We start from the raw sequence: 14,950 nt of genomic DNA, 5'->3' as shown, positions 1-14,950 counted from the left end.
GCTTTGAGCAAATGCTTGCAAGTTGAGTCTTACTTTTTGGTGCCTCCTTCAACAAAAGGAAGGAGGCTAATAATTCGTTCTTTACTATATCAATTTTACTCTGGGTTTAAATTCATTTCCCACAGCTCTCTTTTTGAAATGTATTTCTATGAGAAAGGTTCCGAGGTTCCTAGTATTACAAAGCAAAACCAGGGAAAGCATTTCCATTTTTCTGATCTAAACGTACAAGTATTAAATACTAGTGTTAGTAGTACTAACTGTAGTTAGTATGGTTAACTGTTGACTTATGCTAACAAGGATAAAGTATCAGCCTATTTGGCTCTCCAATCTATTAGAAAAAATAGACTTGTGACCAGAAGGGTGCTATTTTAAAAGTGTAATTACATGCAAAGGCTATGAAATGAACTTCCTAGGAGCTCAGCCGCTCTCCCAACTTTGTCTCACTCATCAGATTAGAAGAGGAGTGTTTAGCTTCTGGCCTGGCAAAAGATTTCTTCCCTGGAGAGCTGATGATGAACATGAACTCTGGCAGCAGTCTCTAGTCCACCTCGTGTGCTGTGATAGATTTAACCATACCTGTGGACTAAAAAATGGCTTGTGGATAAAAAAGCACCCTTAGCTGGCCCTTGCCTACCAGAACTGTACATGGAAAACTAAAGTAGGAAGTACCAGTCCTTTATGGCAATATTTTTGTCATGTCCCTCTTTCTTGTGATTTAATGATATAATAGGTTCATTAAGGGAGATGTCATCTCTGAAAGCTTAAAAGTTAGGCTGGGAAGGGAGTATGTATCTAAGACCTCCTTTTCATTCTTAGGACTGTGAAGAACGTAAAATGAGTTTGTGAAGTTTGGAGCTGGTCTCTTCAGACAACTAACTAAACCCGTGACAAGATACATGATATGCTTAAGAGATACCCTTATGGCTGCCTGAAGGGGGCTAAAAAGTAAGGTGACATAATGTGTATGGCTGGAAGGGACTATCGGAAAAGAGAAATGGAAACACTCTTTTTATGAAGCTTTTATTAAATTGTTAAATAGAAAGAGGTAATAACTTAATTGTGCAGGTGAAAGGGGGGCACACAGGTTGTACAGAATTCATATATTTATATGGCTTGGGGAATAAACTTTCTCTGGAAGTTGAAGATTTTGATTCAAAATAGAATTGATTTTCATACCGATCCAAGCCAGGAAAGGAACAAAGTAGGAAAAGCATAATTTCAATATTCACAGAATAGGCTCTTCTCCATTAAGTCAGTTGTGGGTACTAGGTTTTCTTTGGGCCCTTACTGTAAGAAAAATGAGAGAATATTTAGCTTGCAGTGCTCTTTGAACAGTGTCATCTCTGAAGTATGCAAACATTAAATCACACATTAACTGACAACCAGGATCTTTTTACAGTAGATGACCAATTAGTGCCATGGGGAGTTTTCTTATTTTTCTTTCCTTCATAGCTCCATTTACAGAAATAGGTATTACGTTGACACAGTGCAATATTGCTGTTACGGTTTGTTTCTACCATTAAGTTACTGCATTTCAATAGATCTGCGCAAATTCTCCATGTGCATGTTTTTAGCCCATGGCAAATACAAGGTAATATGACTTAGCTGAGCTTTTCCATACTAACTGAGCCAAGCACACTTCCTTTAGGCTTCAGATATGCACACAGTCATTGTTGTAGTTCAGCTGATACATACTAACTTGGCAGCCTGCAGTAACTTAATTGCATGGTTTTGGCCTTAGTTATTAATTAATGGAATTTATCCACCTAAAACACATTTTCGTCAATCTCAAGGATCCTGACCATGAAAATACTGCCTCTTCTCTTGTCATGTGGCTGTGTGATCTGCTTGCAGAGTGACCCTTGTCCTCTGAACTGTCTGATTTAAAAACTGCATCTTTTACAGAAGAGTAATATATTTAAATGTTACATTATGATTTATTCTCTTTCATAATACAAAAATGTCTAATCTACTGTGCTACTAACACTAGCAATAATATTAAATTGATCGCACCCTTGATTGCACGTATTTTGGAATGGCATGCATCTGAGAAGCAAGGCAAACTGTGGAATCTGGGCAATCACCTGGCTGATACTATTTGCGGTGAGCATGGCCCCATCTTCTGGAAGGTATAAATGGTGTCAATGCAAGACTGACCCGTTATATCAAAAGCAAAGCAGAAAGTGATGTCTCTTCTTCTAGAAGTCACCTCCTCAAACAGTTTTTTTTTCCCAAATCACATGCAAAGAGGAAGGTAGAACACATTTTGATTTGATATAGTTTTATTTCTCTGACATTCTCCCTTTTCTCAGACCTACCGGAAGTAAAGGTGGCTTGGAAACCAGAAGCTGTATCAACTCCATCTGTGACAAACTCTATGAGCATAAGATTGCTAGAAGCAACTATGTCATTGGGTATCTTTGATCCACAGGTTCTGTCCATTAGAACTGGAGAAGATTTGCTGCCTCCATCATAAACTTTAACATAATCACTCTGGCAGCCTCTGGTTGTCTGCAGCTCAAAGGCCTGAAAGTGCAGGGAAATCTGGAAGGGAAGAGGAAACCAGCCTTCAAAATACACATATATGACTTCTTTCATGGAGCGTCCTTTAAAACAGACAGAGTCTAAGCTTTAACTAAGTCAGAATTGGAACTGCTTACCCAGCCTTGCCTCTCATCCCCTGAATTTGCAGGGTTCAGATATAATGGGCCTGTGACTGAATGCTCCCATGCTCACACTGCTTTGTGTTGATTTTGCAAACCTGAAGCTCAATGTATGGAGGTTTTTCAAAATCGCAACTGTGCAGTTGTCTTTGCCCATACCTGGCTTAAGGACATGAAGAAGAAATAGAGACTAGTCTAAAATCTCTCTCATGAAAAAGATCTTATAAGGTAACTGGTGTGCAGATATAGTGCAAATCGCTTAGCACAGAAAGACATCAGTTCAGCCGTAGTCCTGTGATTACCTTTCTGGATCGGGTTCGGATGAGCCAGACACAGTTGGTGTTATCTGAGTAATTTCTAGGGTGGTTGGCAGATTTCAGTGACCCAGATGCTGCATCAAGAATAGTGCTGCAACGACCTGAGAGAGAAACAATGTTTGCCTCAGCACCAAACTTAAAAGAAACTTCTACTCATCTACAATTACACTCTCCTCAGAACGTAATGGTCATGATTTTCTGATTTGCCAGCATTCATTTCAGGGTACTTGTACATCCTGGTTAAAATGAAGAAGGATATTATCCTAATTTTCACATAGTCATAAGCATCTGGATCAAAATGGAAAGTAAAGTAGCACATGGAAAAAGCATTAGTTTTTTATTGCACAGTGCAGCTAAGGATTTCAGGATGAAATACCCTTCCTACACCTCTAAAAAGTGTGTGAGAGTTTTCACTTTGGAAAACCATATGCTAACTGACCAGTGGCAGCATTGGGATAGAGGAATCAAGTTATGCTAGAGGAGTCAAACAAAAATATGATATCTCTGCAATATTTAAATTCTGCGCTTAGGAAAAGGACTTGGCCTCTCCTCTGTGCAAGGGAAAATAATTTCTCATGTTTTTTCCCTGTGACTGAACAAATCTCTTTGTTTATACGGGAGAATTTCTTCTAGCAGAAGTTAAAATTAAGGAGTGGAAAATGTATACACATTTAGAACGACAGCTTAAACATTTGAAAACTATTAGGCTAGCACTGGACAAGGCATCTTGAAACTGTTCCCGTTCGGAGGAACCTGTAGCTATTTTGGTTTAGCTCTGTCCTTAAACACAAACTGCAATGAGGGACCAAGATGTCTGAAGCTTTGTAGGTTTTATAGCTGTCTCTTAAGCTCTAAGAAACCCAATGACTCCAGGGAAGCATACACAGTAACCAGTTAGGCCAGTGGAATTGCACCCAGTTACACCAACAGTGAATGTTGGATTTAACTCGGACATAGGAAGCATTTTCTCACTAATCACAGTTTACACCAGCTTCACCTCTGCATTACCTCCCAGAGTGACCCTAATGAGTACCATAGACTTAGAAGAGTAGTCTCACAATCTTTAGAGCTGCCTAAACACCTCCATGTAAGATCTAAATACAAGACGAAGGGATAGCTTTGAAGCACTTACTGCAATTGTAGAGCTTGTTGATTTTGGCCACATCCAAGTTACTCAGTCCTTGCCTCTGTCCAATAGGTACTGATTCATCAGGAATTGGAACAATAGTTGCTTTCCCAGTGGTATTAGTGAATGTGTGACTGCAAAAACATGGAAAATTTATGTCCTTTAAGGAAAATGACTTTTTCCAAGATTTAACTGCATAATTTACCTGCCTTACAGTGAGAAGAGCAATTGTTTAAGTTGTTTAGATTCTGTCTGACAGCTGTGTTGTTCTTCTGGCCAATTCTTAATGTATATTCCAGCAAACTGTCTGCTTGCTACCCCATGATACAAACCATGCTGTTTGGAGTGCTAAGTTTAAAACCCAGCTCTTCAGTCATGTTTGCTGTTGTTCTTGAGAATTTGTTAAAGACAGAACCAAAACTCAATCTTAAAGAAAAGCCAAGCAACCCCCCAAGCCCTACACAAGCCCAAAGGTGGCTGGGTAGTAATAGCCCTGTTGTCACAGAAGTTATGGAGATGTGTTTAAGGTGATGAAGTCCTGGAAAGGTCTGCAGAAATTACTGGAGGGGTAGGTCAGTTTTGTAGAACACTTTTAATAGAAAAGCCTTTGACCACCTGTAAATCAATTTATTTCTTTTTGTGCATGGATTCACCTGCTCTTAGACTGACAATACTAAATGCATAAAGCTAATTATTATGCTGGAGACACAATATGTAGTGTTAATTCTACGTTGGAAAACTAGTTCTAGCCCAGGGCCCCATTATATTAGGTGACAGAGAAACAGAAGAAAAAAAAGACAGCTCTCCCTCACACAACTATCTATGGTTGAAAATTGTCTTGGTTTAGGAGTTCCTTGGGAGGAACTCTACTTTGAAGCTGCTTCCTTGGGATTTTGGTTGTTGGCCTGACATAACAGTGCTGTTTAAATAGGTTTGATCAAGATGTCCAGTAGACATACTCCTTCCCCTCTCCCTGCTCTACTGGGAATGACCCCTTAATGGAAAGCTAAAGAATAATGAAGTAATCTTGGGGAATGCCTTGTCTGAACTGACTCACAGTGTTTTTCTCAGAGAGGGAAACGGGGAAGCTGATGGTTAGAAGAGATTTATTATGGAAGCTAACTCTAATACAATATTTGAGTTACACAGAGGCAGTGCCATGCTGCTACTTACGGGCCATAGTGCATTACTGAGGAATAGTCATATGGAAGACCCAGGTTGTTGGAGTTTTCAAATTTCCTGAAGTCTGCTCTGTCAGCTGTAATATATGATACCATATTTAAAGCATGTTTCTTATCCACTTCCTCTCAAAGAAGGAATTGCTGGGAAGAGTAGAACATATTTACTGTAGTGTCTACATTGAGTTCAAAGGTACTTACCCAGGCTAATGTACTCCCACATGATCTTTACATATTTATCCCTGTCACTTCGAGAATGTTCATGCAAAAACCCCAGGGCATGGTCCAGTTCATGCTGAATTATTCCTTTCCACATGCAGCCTCCTTTCATCACAGAGACAGTCTGTCCACCTCCTACTTTTCCATAGTTGGACCAGCAGCTGGGAAAGGCATTGAACATCGACAAGAAAAGACACATGAATTTTTCTTGTCAGGCAGGTATGGGGAGAGTATAGAGAACCTTACTGCAAACATCTATTTTTTAGGAATGGAAGATTCCTTACAGTCTGTTGTGATCAGAGTCCACAGAAGGGCAAAACTGAACATGGTGCAGAAAATCAGCAAACAGCATGGGCATCACTAATGCCTCCTAGAAGCCCTTCAATAGCATGGAGGCTCCTGCATGCTAGCCTTCTGTACACAGTGATGTTAACTCCTTAGAATTAACCATTTTTCTCAAATGAGTGAATCCTGTATCAGAGAGAGAGCTAACCTGAATGGCACTTTTAAGCTAAGGGATTTTGATTCTGTCGAAGGCTCTAATTCTGACCTTGACAGGCAGTGCTATGTCTGTTTCTTTCCTAAGTTGGAATTGATGTCTCCTGAGCAAATTAAAGCTGCAATAGCCTGTTATATGTTGTGCTAAGTGTGTATTATACCATGCAGCAAACATGAGCTAAGGATATTCCTTCTGCCTTACTGCTGGTTTCTCATGATCTGTGAGTCACTTCAGTGTCTTTGGCGAGTCCCTGATGTAACTGCTGGATGTTCAGCAGAATACCTCACACCCTGATAAAGCATAAAGTTACTTCTTTAAATCCACTTCTCTCCTCTCTAGGGTCACACAAGATGAGAGTAGTGAAGGCATGAAAAGCAATATAGAAAAAACATATTCACTTATTCGACTCACCCATCGGCAGATTTAATGCTGAGATAGTCACGTTCTGTCTTGCGCTTCACAAAATTAATGCAAGTCAGTGTTTCGAATTCTGCCATGGCATCATGAATCCCCTTTATGTGATTCTCCTCTGCAGAAGAAAGAGGGTTAGTTTGAGGGTCACATAAGAGCAATGACTTGTGCCATTAAAATCTCACGTATGCTCAAAAACAGTGTAAGTGAGGAACAGAAACATTAGCCTAGTCTCTTTATGGCTCTTTGCTAAGTAATGAATTTCATCTGAGATATGAATAGCCTGGCACAAGGCTCTCTTTATCCAAGACTTTGTCCAGGACAGATTCAGATGGGAGTCAGTTTTCTGAACTACTTGTCTTAAATTATAGCAATGACTGTTGATATATCTGCAGATTGTCTAGTTGGTGACAGCTATGGGAAGCTCTTTTACTAATGAATATTAGCCCATTCAAACCATATGCAATAGGCATGAACTTCATAAAGGCAGGTATTCTAGCAGATACCATTAGAGGGAGTGATCATTGCTGTCTCCCAAAAAACAGACCCAAAGTATTATGGATCCAAACCTCTCAAGGAAATTTAATCTTTTTTTTTTTTCCCCTCTTCCGACCTTTGTAATTTACAGTTCATCGGTGCTTGCACAATACAAATAAATCCTTAGAACAGATTTCATCAACTGTTTGTACAGCCACTGGAAGTAGGTTTCTATGTAAAGTTTATTGGAAAAATCCATGACAAAAAAAAAAAAAAACAAAATATACACCTACCATAAGTAGGATCCAAAACATAGGGAACACGGACAATCCCATCACTGGACTGGGGCCAGTTGCAGTGGCGATTTCGACAGTTGATGGCACTGCGGCTCCTTTGTGGAACTATGTCACCTTCCTGCAAGAGCTGAGAGCTGTCTATGTGAGAAAGAAAGGGCAGAAATCTATAAGCCATGGATTGTTGGAGGCTGCTAGGCACACTTGGAAAAGTGTCACCCTCTACTTGTCCTGCTTTTATATTTTTCCCTAAGCATCTGCTGCTGGCCAGAGTCAGAAACAGTCTGTTGGGTTAAATGGACATCAACTGCTCCCCTACCTTCTTCGCTGCTGCGTCCTTATCTAAGAGAAGAGTTAGGAAGCTCCACCTCTATTGGTAGGGTTTAGGCAAGACAAGGAAGGTTGAGTTGCTTTACTCATCATGCAGCACTGAGTAAATGCCATTGAATATTTGCTCGGAAAGGGTATTGGGCAAAGTGGGAAATGCCAGTGAGGAAAATCAGGAGGCAAGAGTGCAGAGGGCCAGAAGTAAAAGGGGGTTCAGTGCTATCTATAGGAAAGAGTAGGAATGTTCGGTATCTGTTTCTACAGACAGGAGTAAGGCTTCTGTGACTGCTGAAAGGGAAAAGGTGACAAAGACAAGTTGGCAGGGGATATATGGAAGAATCAAGGAGAGGTCTGAAACAGGAAGCATGGTACTAACCATAGCTTATCTAAGGGTCCATATCACAAAGCCATATGATGACTGCTGCAGTGATACTTGCATTCAAGAAAAAGGTGAATAATAAAATATTCAAATATCTCAAGGTCTCTTTTTGCGTCCAAAGAAGGAAAAAGACCCCTAAAGTTAATGCTGAAGAAGCTGCCTGCATAGTTCAGTTGCCTCCACAACCAGTATCATCTTTAGTATTAACACAATTGATCTGAGATGGCATGGGGTTTCAGTAGAAAAGCTAGACAAAGTAGTTCCTGTGGCCTGTCTCTAAGTGGGTCTTATGTGTAGATGCATGACAGATAGGAAAAATATTTTCATAGATTGTGGTAAGACATTGGTCCTCCCCCCAAGAAGGCACAAAAGATAGGCCCAATATAAGTAGGGCTTTGATGATGTTACCTTTGTTAACTTTCAGAATTCTGTTAAAAATAACTTCCTCCTCGGAGTCTGTAGTCTCTGTAGGCGGATGTGATTCTACACAGAGATGCAAGAATGTCACCTTCTCATTCCAAAGAAAATACGAATCCTGATTTTTTAACCCCAATGAGCTTGCAGCAGCCCCCTTAAATCCGGTTTTGATTACGGTGGTGCACGTGAAAATTGCAAAGCATATTTATGGATTGGCATGGCATTAAGTCATATATATGTTTGCTCAGGGACACAGTCTTGTGAACCTCCCAACAGCTGTGATTATTTTAGCATTAATCGAATCCCAAGAGCCTTTCTCTTCTTCACCCTCTCTCTTTTTTTATCATTACATTTTAAAGACTGGACCTTTGGCTCTTGTAGGACTGGTTTGTCTGGCTCAAGTGGCCAGCTGGCAATTCCTCTTGTCTACAGGGCTCCCCCTGTGCCCTCAGATAGCATGGAATCCTTTCTCCGTGCACATTTCACACTTGAACCCCCAACATAAGACACCTGGAACAAAAACAGATGGATAGTTGTCCTGGTGCTTACTGCTGGACACCCTTGAAACCAAGGAAATCAGAGCTGCAGTCTTATTCCATGGGCCAGACTGGTCCCCAGCTAATCCCAGCATCCGCGACTCCTGGGCCCTACACTACGTAGAACTCAGCTGAATCCGAGCATCATGCCATGAGTTTTGACATCAAAAAATGCGCTTGGCCTTTGCACTTACTGTAACCTTCAGAGGTGACTTAAATAAGGCCATTATCTAAGTGGATCTATTTTTAGCAAAAATAGCAGCTGAGATTTTTAGCAAGATCAATACTCTACTTTTCATGAAATGTTAGAGTGGGTGTATTTATTTAAAATTCCTTCTCTGAGATTAATTTATGTTAAGCATATGTTATTTTCTGGAATAACTGGGCAGATAAAAGTTGCTATATCTTATCAAATACTTAAATTTAGTTGGAATAATACATACCATAGATATCCTCTTGTATAGTAACCTGCAAGAAGGATGCTTTATTTTAATCTAGTGATTTATGTTATAACATAAATATCAAATAATACAACATGCAAAGGGTGTATCATAGGATCATAAGTGTGCAGGCTGCCATAGTAAATATCTTTAACCATTGCAGTCCTGAGCTCTTGTTTACTGTACCATGTGTAAAAAAGTACCATGGTGTGGTGGATACTTTCCTTTGAAAACTGCTGGCAAATAGGGATATTATAAAGGCAGTTAGAAGACCCAGGAAATGCAATTTGAAGCATACTCTAGGTTTCAATCTTCCAGCTGTATTTATATGCTGCTAGTATGAATGCAAGGTTGCTGAAATAGCTAAGGAAATCCTCCCAGTATCACCTCACAATACAGCTGTGAAAGTCTGTGGCATGTATTGCCATATAGGGAATAGGGGGCTAGGGGGATACCCATTTATGGGGGTCATGTCTGTAACAAAACAAGATGCTGCTCTTGCCTTTCATCAAGCAAAGGCAGTTTAAAGTTTCTGTATGACTCCGAAGAAGGCAAAATTTTCCCAAGGCGTTGATTGAACAACGTGGGGTGATAAATGGAATAAGAATGGAAACCACACACTCTGTTACACCTTTGGTCTGAGAAAACTTTCCTCCATAGATGGAGCTAAGGGTGGAGTAGAAGGCCCTGACCTCACTTTTCACAATGCTGAACCCCAAAGTGAAAAGAGCTGACTTGAGTTGTCCTTACCTGAGTAGGTTCTGTTGCTGCAAAAAGCAAGGAAGAAAAAGACAAGCAAGAAGGGCAAATTAGATTCTGAAATGCAGCTTCACAGTGTTCAACAATGCAGGCCTCCTCAACTATGGGGATGCCTTTGGCAGGTTCCCTTGCTTGGAGGTGGAGCAGGGTGCACTAACTGATGCCTAGGTGCAGAGGTTGAATTCACAATTGACAAACAGCTATAAGAATTCCTGGTAGTTTGAGTTCAGGGACAGAATCCCGGTTGTTTACTGTCTAATAATCAGCAAAGCATTTTATCAGCTTCAGTATGGAAAGTATCAAAGGAAGCTAGGGATAAAAATATTTTTTTTTCCTGGATTTCACTGGCACACATGCAGGCTAACCAGCTCAACAATCCTCTCTGGTTTCACAGTGCCAAAGAGTAAAGTTAAAAATGGGATGAAGGCTATAATTCAGCGTAAGACAAAAAAATCTCAAGTTCAATCTACCCTGCACTACCTTTGAACAATTCCAAATCCTAAGATGTCTTTCTAGTGTGGCATCTTCTGATTTCTGGCAAATGTCAGTTCTGGGTTACTTACATAGAAGTGAAAATCTAATCTGATATATACATTTCCAAGCAGAAATCTAATAATATAGAAGTTCCATTTTTTAATGAACTGAATGTTTTGTGAAAGGTATCGGAACATTTGGAGGAAGAAGGCATTTGCTCGCAGGACACATTGGTGCATATTTAAAGATTTTGTGAATATTTTCATGTTTTGGTTCCTAACTTCACTATTATAGCATCATAAAAGTATAGGCTTGGAAAAGGCCTCAGGCGGTCATCTAATTTGTCTCCTTTCCCTAAGGCAGAAACAGTTTTATCTGTGTTATTCCTGATCACAGTGTGTTTAACCTGTTCTTAAGTATGATGGAGATGCCGCAAGCCTTTCTGGCAGTCTCTTCCAGTTTATCAATAAGTACAATCTTTCAGGTTAAAATTTAAACCCTTTATTTCTTTTTCTATCCAATACAGAGAACGCTTATGCAAAATAGTTCTGATATTTCTAAGACTATCCAGGTTCCTCATCTTTTGTTTCATATGTTTTCAATAGATGGAGGCTGCCAACCACTGTCACAGCTTGTAGTACCTTTCCCTTTTTACAGCTTCCACAGACCCAAGTGGTTTTTGCCTAAACGTACTGAGGGGACTTCCTCATATTCAGAAAGTATCAAGGACCTGCAATAAAACTGCTTTTACTGAGCCAAAGAGGCTTCAGGTCTACCTTTCCAGACTATTACTTCAGTTACATGGTAATGAAACTCCATTGTAAGGACAGTTTATTATAGCAAAGTTAAGTCAATTCCCAGCAGCTGCATCAGAGAGGCCCATGCTATCTGAAAAATTCTTCAGGGAAGCACGTTTTTGAGATGGCTTGACTGAATTCAGAATTATGTATGTACGAGGCTCTGGATTAATTGATTGGTCAAATCCGTGAAAATCAGACTCCAGAAACATAAAGCCCCCTGACACCTTTTTAAAGCTCACGTGAGACATCACAGAAAGCATCTGCCATGTGCCTGATTATGTGAGTGTCCGGCATGGTACGTCTTTCAAAATAATACAGATCAAGTTTTCCTTGCACTGTAAATACTGAAAGATGTCTCAAAAGGCATAAAAAATGGTTAAAAAGGTAAATTAAAGCTCACTATATGTGTTTATCTCAGTAACCCCGTAAATTTGAGTTCTAGCAACCACAACTCTGAGCTCAAGAAAGCATGTATCTCTGCTTTCTTTAAATGTGCCAAGCAGTAATTTTCTCCCTTTGCTTCCGTGTCATAAAGGGCAGCACTAAAGAACTAGTCAGTTTTCACTAGCCCCTTGCTTGTTCTGAAAATGTCAACCAAATCCTTCTAATGCCTCATCCTTTCACAATATCTTACCCCTGACCTGACAGTTTCTTGCTGCAGTTAAGGTCTGCCTACAGATTTATTTCCGTTGACGTTCTCTAGAGGTCTCCGATGACCTCCTTCTGTTTTGTGATTTGACAAAGCTGTTCTGTTACTGTTTCTGCCTGTACTATTAGTTTTCTATCTCAGCACATTACAAAGCTTTCTCTGATACCAGATATCCCTTTCAGGTACTGCTGTATCAAGGTGAGACAAGGGAGCAAATGAGTAGCAAAGTATTTTGGTAACATCCACAGTTTAGTGGAAGGGTGTCAAAATGTCATAATAAAATCTGATTTTTAAGCCTGTGCAAGCACATCTAAGTCTTACGAACCATGGCCAAAAAGTACGAAGCACATCTACACTCAGCCCAACAACAGTTAGGAAACATGGCCTCCTTCAAAAGGCCTGAGAGTCAGTGTCTTCACATGCTCTAAAGCCCAGTCACTCACACTTTAACATCATGGTCTATGTTTACCATCCATTGATGAAATTCAATTCTGTATATCTTCATCACCTTCTGACAACTCTTCCATTTTTCTATCTATCGTGACAGAGTGAGATCAAAGCATCTTTTTGACATTCTACATCCCAGTGCTACAGAAGGATGCATCCTTAAATACATAGCTCTTAGTCTTCTGTGACTCAGATCTCTCATCTGTCTCTACCATCCCAAAAATTCGCCTGTCAAAAATTTTGTCTATCACAAAGCATATACCGCTGATTACATGCAACTGCTTTTATTGCTGGAGCTCTGCTTTCAGTCGTCTTTCCTGTCGTCTCTTTACCAGCCCCATTATCAGTTATGCAGCTCACAGCGGTACAATTATGTGTGACCACATGATGAATGTCACACCATGCACCACCTCTTCATTAATTTCAGGAACTGCTATACGGCACTCTTTGCAGAACATGGGAATCTCTCCATAGTAGATACATCACCTCTATTTCTCTGCTCCTTATTACGTATAAATAACAGACAGCTTATTTCTTAATTTCTTTTATTCTGCTGCTGCTATTCGCAGTATATTCTCTCAGACAGTCCCTTCCTTCTGGGCACCACTACTAGGATCCTTTCAGTCCTGGCAACCCAAAGTTTTTCTGTCCTCAGCTGAAAACGGAAGCACTGCTTTGAGCACCTCTTAATTTCTCCTTCTTTCAGATGATAACGTGTTTGTTCACCCAGTAAAGACTTTGGGAAATTAAGCACTTAATAAAACTCTAGAAAATAAATGCCTCGGTAAGTAGCTGGTGCATTAGAAATGCAAGCAGAAATCCTAATTTCACTAAACCCCCCATATGTGCAATTTTATGGCATATTTATTCCTGGTAATCAATTGTCTATAGTTGCACTTTCAGTTGTTAAGAAACATATTGTTGAAAACATCACTGGAGTTACAGTACTTGCCTCAGATAATCACCAGGCTCCAAGATTCTTGCTACATAATTAATTTGATACACAGTCAACAACTATCAGTTCTTTTTAAAATTTAGTATTAATGTTACTTACTTGTTGTGCTATTCCCATAGTTTTCCTGCAAAATCAATAAGCATAAGGTGTTATTTTTCCATAGCTCTTAAATGCAGAAGCAATAACAGCAAAATTAGGCCAAAAGGAGGCACTAAATTGTTAGATAGGCATTATAGCATGCAGCATTACTTTGCTAATATTTGTCTTGCAGGAAATTCATATTAAAATGGGGCCCCACAGCTGCGCTCCAGGAAGGATAGGTTAACTAGAGGAAGGAGCATAGTTACATGGAACTGCTCTCACCTGAATAGGGAAGCCCAGGGTAGTGTGTAGCAGAAATGCAGTGAAGACTAGGAATGTCTTCAGATCCATTCTCCAGTTCCAACAGAGGATCAGTGCTTGTCGTTGTCTTTGCTAGTCCAGGAGCAGTGTCGCTAAATATACCAGCAGAGCCTGCTCTGCTAGGGTTGAAAAACTTGACCAGCCAATGGGAATCCAAGCAAGAAGCAAACTTTTTTTTGTAGCCTGAACCGTCACTTTAGCCTCTGGGCATCCCCCAGTGCTGTGCTGTGGCTGTCACTGTGATCTATAGCATCTCTTGCCTTCTTACTGCCATTCATGCTGCTCCCCATACCTGGATTAGCCTCACATTTCTGCTGCCATGCACTTTCTCTTTTTCTTAGCAGATCTTTCATTAAGTGTTCAGTGTTCAGCTGATGCCAGCTGGGATGCCCTTGTGCCTGGGTAGCTTTCCAGAGTACTGTATTGGTGGGATTTCAGATGGTAGGGTATCTCTTTCCTTTACGTCACAGAGAGCACAGAAAGCTATGACTGTATTGTTTCATTCTGGAACATATAGTAGATCATATGTATAGATCATAGCTTGGCGAGGCCATGTCTGTATTTCCCCTTCTTAGCCTAGAGAAGAAATCCTTCATCATCTCTGCTTATGGATCTAAAAGCAGAATTTTTGTTTCTTCCTTTGTGTTTGTTGATGTTATTGGAACCCAATAGCTTCTGGCAGGCCAACCTTTGTGGATGCCCTGACAGGCTTAGTGACCAGAAGGCAGAGAGGAGAAGAAGGATATAGCAACCTAAGTAGCACTTACTCATTTTGGAAACGATTAACAGGTCCACTGCTCAATGAACTCACCGCTCCAAGAAGTGGACATAGGAAGCGGTGTGCAGACATAGCAAAAAATGCTTGTAGGTAATAAACTGGCAGCCACTGAATCTTAGCCTCTCAGTAAAGCAACGCACTGCCTGGTGAACCATTTGCTGAATGTGCTGTAGCTGGGGAGCTGCCTGATCTCTGATAAATACTTGTTTTGTGCTAGAGTCAATTTTCCATTCATGGAGAAGGAAACTGAATTGCAAAAGATATAGATTCTACCTCTAGACCATGCAAGTGCTCAGATACCCTCAGAGAAAATTTAAAATCTGCACAATAATAACTCACACTTTTACTATGTCTTTCTGTAGCAAATAAGATGTTTTACAATGATCTGGCATTAGAAGTTACAC

The 14,950-nt window shown here is 40.2% G+C and overlaps 1 protein-coding gene across 5 annotated transcripts; it reads right to left on the bottom strand.

Annotated features, from left to right (window-relative positions):
* Positions 1–1,001: 1,001 nt before the first annotated feature.
* Positions 1,002–13,895, bottom strand: LOC104149273 (astacin-like metalloendopeptidase). Of its 5 annotated transcripts, none has more exons than XM_009682837.2 (13): positions 13,730–13,833; positions 13,466–13,490; positions 10,033–10,049; positions 9,286–9,310; positions 8,298–8,372; positions 7,184–7,324; positions 6,414–6,531; positions 5,486–5,664; positions 5,280–5,364; positions 4,113–4,240; positions 2,966–3,081; positions 2,319–2,544; positions 1,011–1,287 (listed from the first exon to the last, which is right to left on the bottom strand). In XM_009682837.2, the coding sequence occupies exons 1-13, from the start codon at positions 13,796–13,798 to the stop codon at positions 1,253–1,255; spliced, it is 1,239 nt and encodes a 412-aa protein (XP_009681132.2). In that variant the 5' UTR covers positions 13,799–13,833; the 3' UTR covers positions 1,011–1,252. The 5 variants fall into 5 exon arrangements, 3 of the variants coding, with proteins under 3 accessions (XP_068801700.1, XP_009681132.2, XP_068801701.1); XR_011141449.1 differs by lacking the exon at positions 10,033–10,049 and adding an exon at positions 2,661–2,826 and having other exon boundaries at positions 1,013–1,287; positions 9,286–9,324; positions 13,462–13,490; positions 13,730–13,859; XR_011141450.1 differs by lacking the exon at positions 10,033–10,049 and adding an exon at positions 2,661–2,826 and having other exon boundaries at positions 1,013–1,287; positions 13,730–13,839.
* Between the last annotated feature and the right edge of the window lie 1,055 nt (positions 13,896–14,950).

The sequence above is a fragment of the Struthio camelus genome, chromosome 5, assembly GCF_040807025.1.
Source record: "Struthio camelus isolate bStrCam1 chromosome 5, bStrCam1.hap1, whole genome shotgun sequence".
Lineage (NCBI taxonomy): Eukaryota > Metazoa > Chordata > Aves > Struthioniformes > Struthionidae > Struthio > Struthio camelus.
This window is presented reverse-complemented; position numbering and strand designations above follow the sequence as displayed.

Coding starts and splice junctions, on each gene's coding strand:
- LOC104149273 (XM_009682837.2), bottom strand. CDS start 13,798: ATGGATCTGAAGACATTCCTAGTCTTCACTGCATTTCTGCTACACACT. Junction 7,325..8,297: donor AATTCTGAAAGTTAACAAAG/GTAACATCATCA, acceptor TTTCTCACATAG/ACAGCTCTCAGCTCTTGCAG. Junction 1,288..2,318: donor CCAAGCCACCTTTACTTCCG/GTAGGTCTGAGA, acceptor TTTTTCTTACAG/TAAGGGCCCAAAGAAAACCT.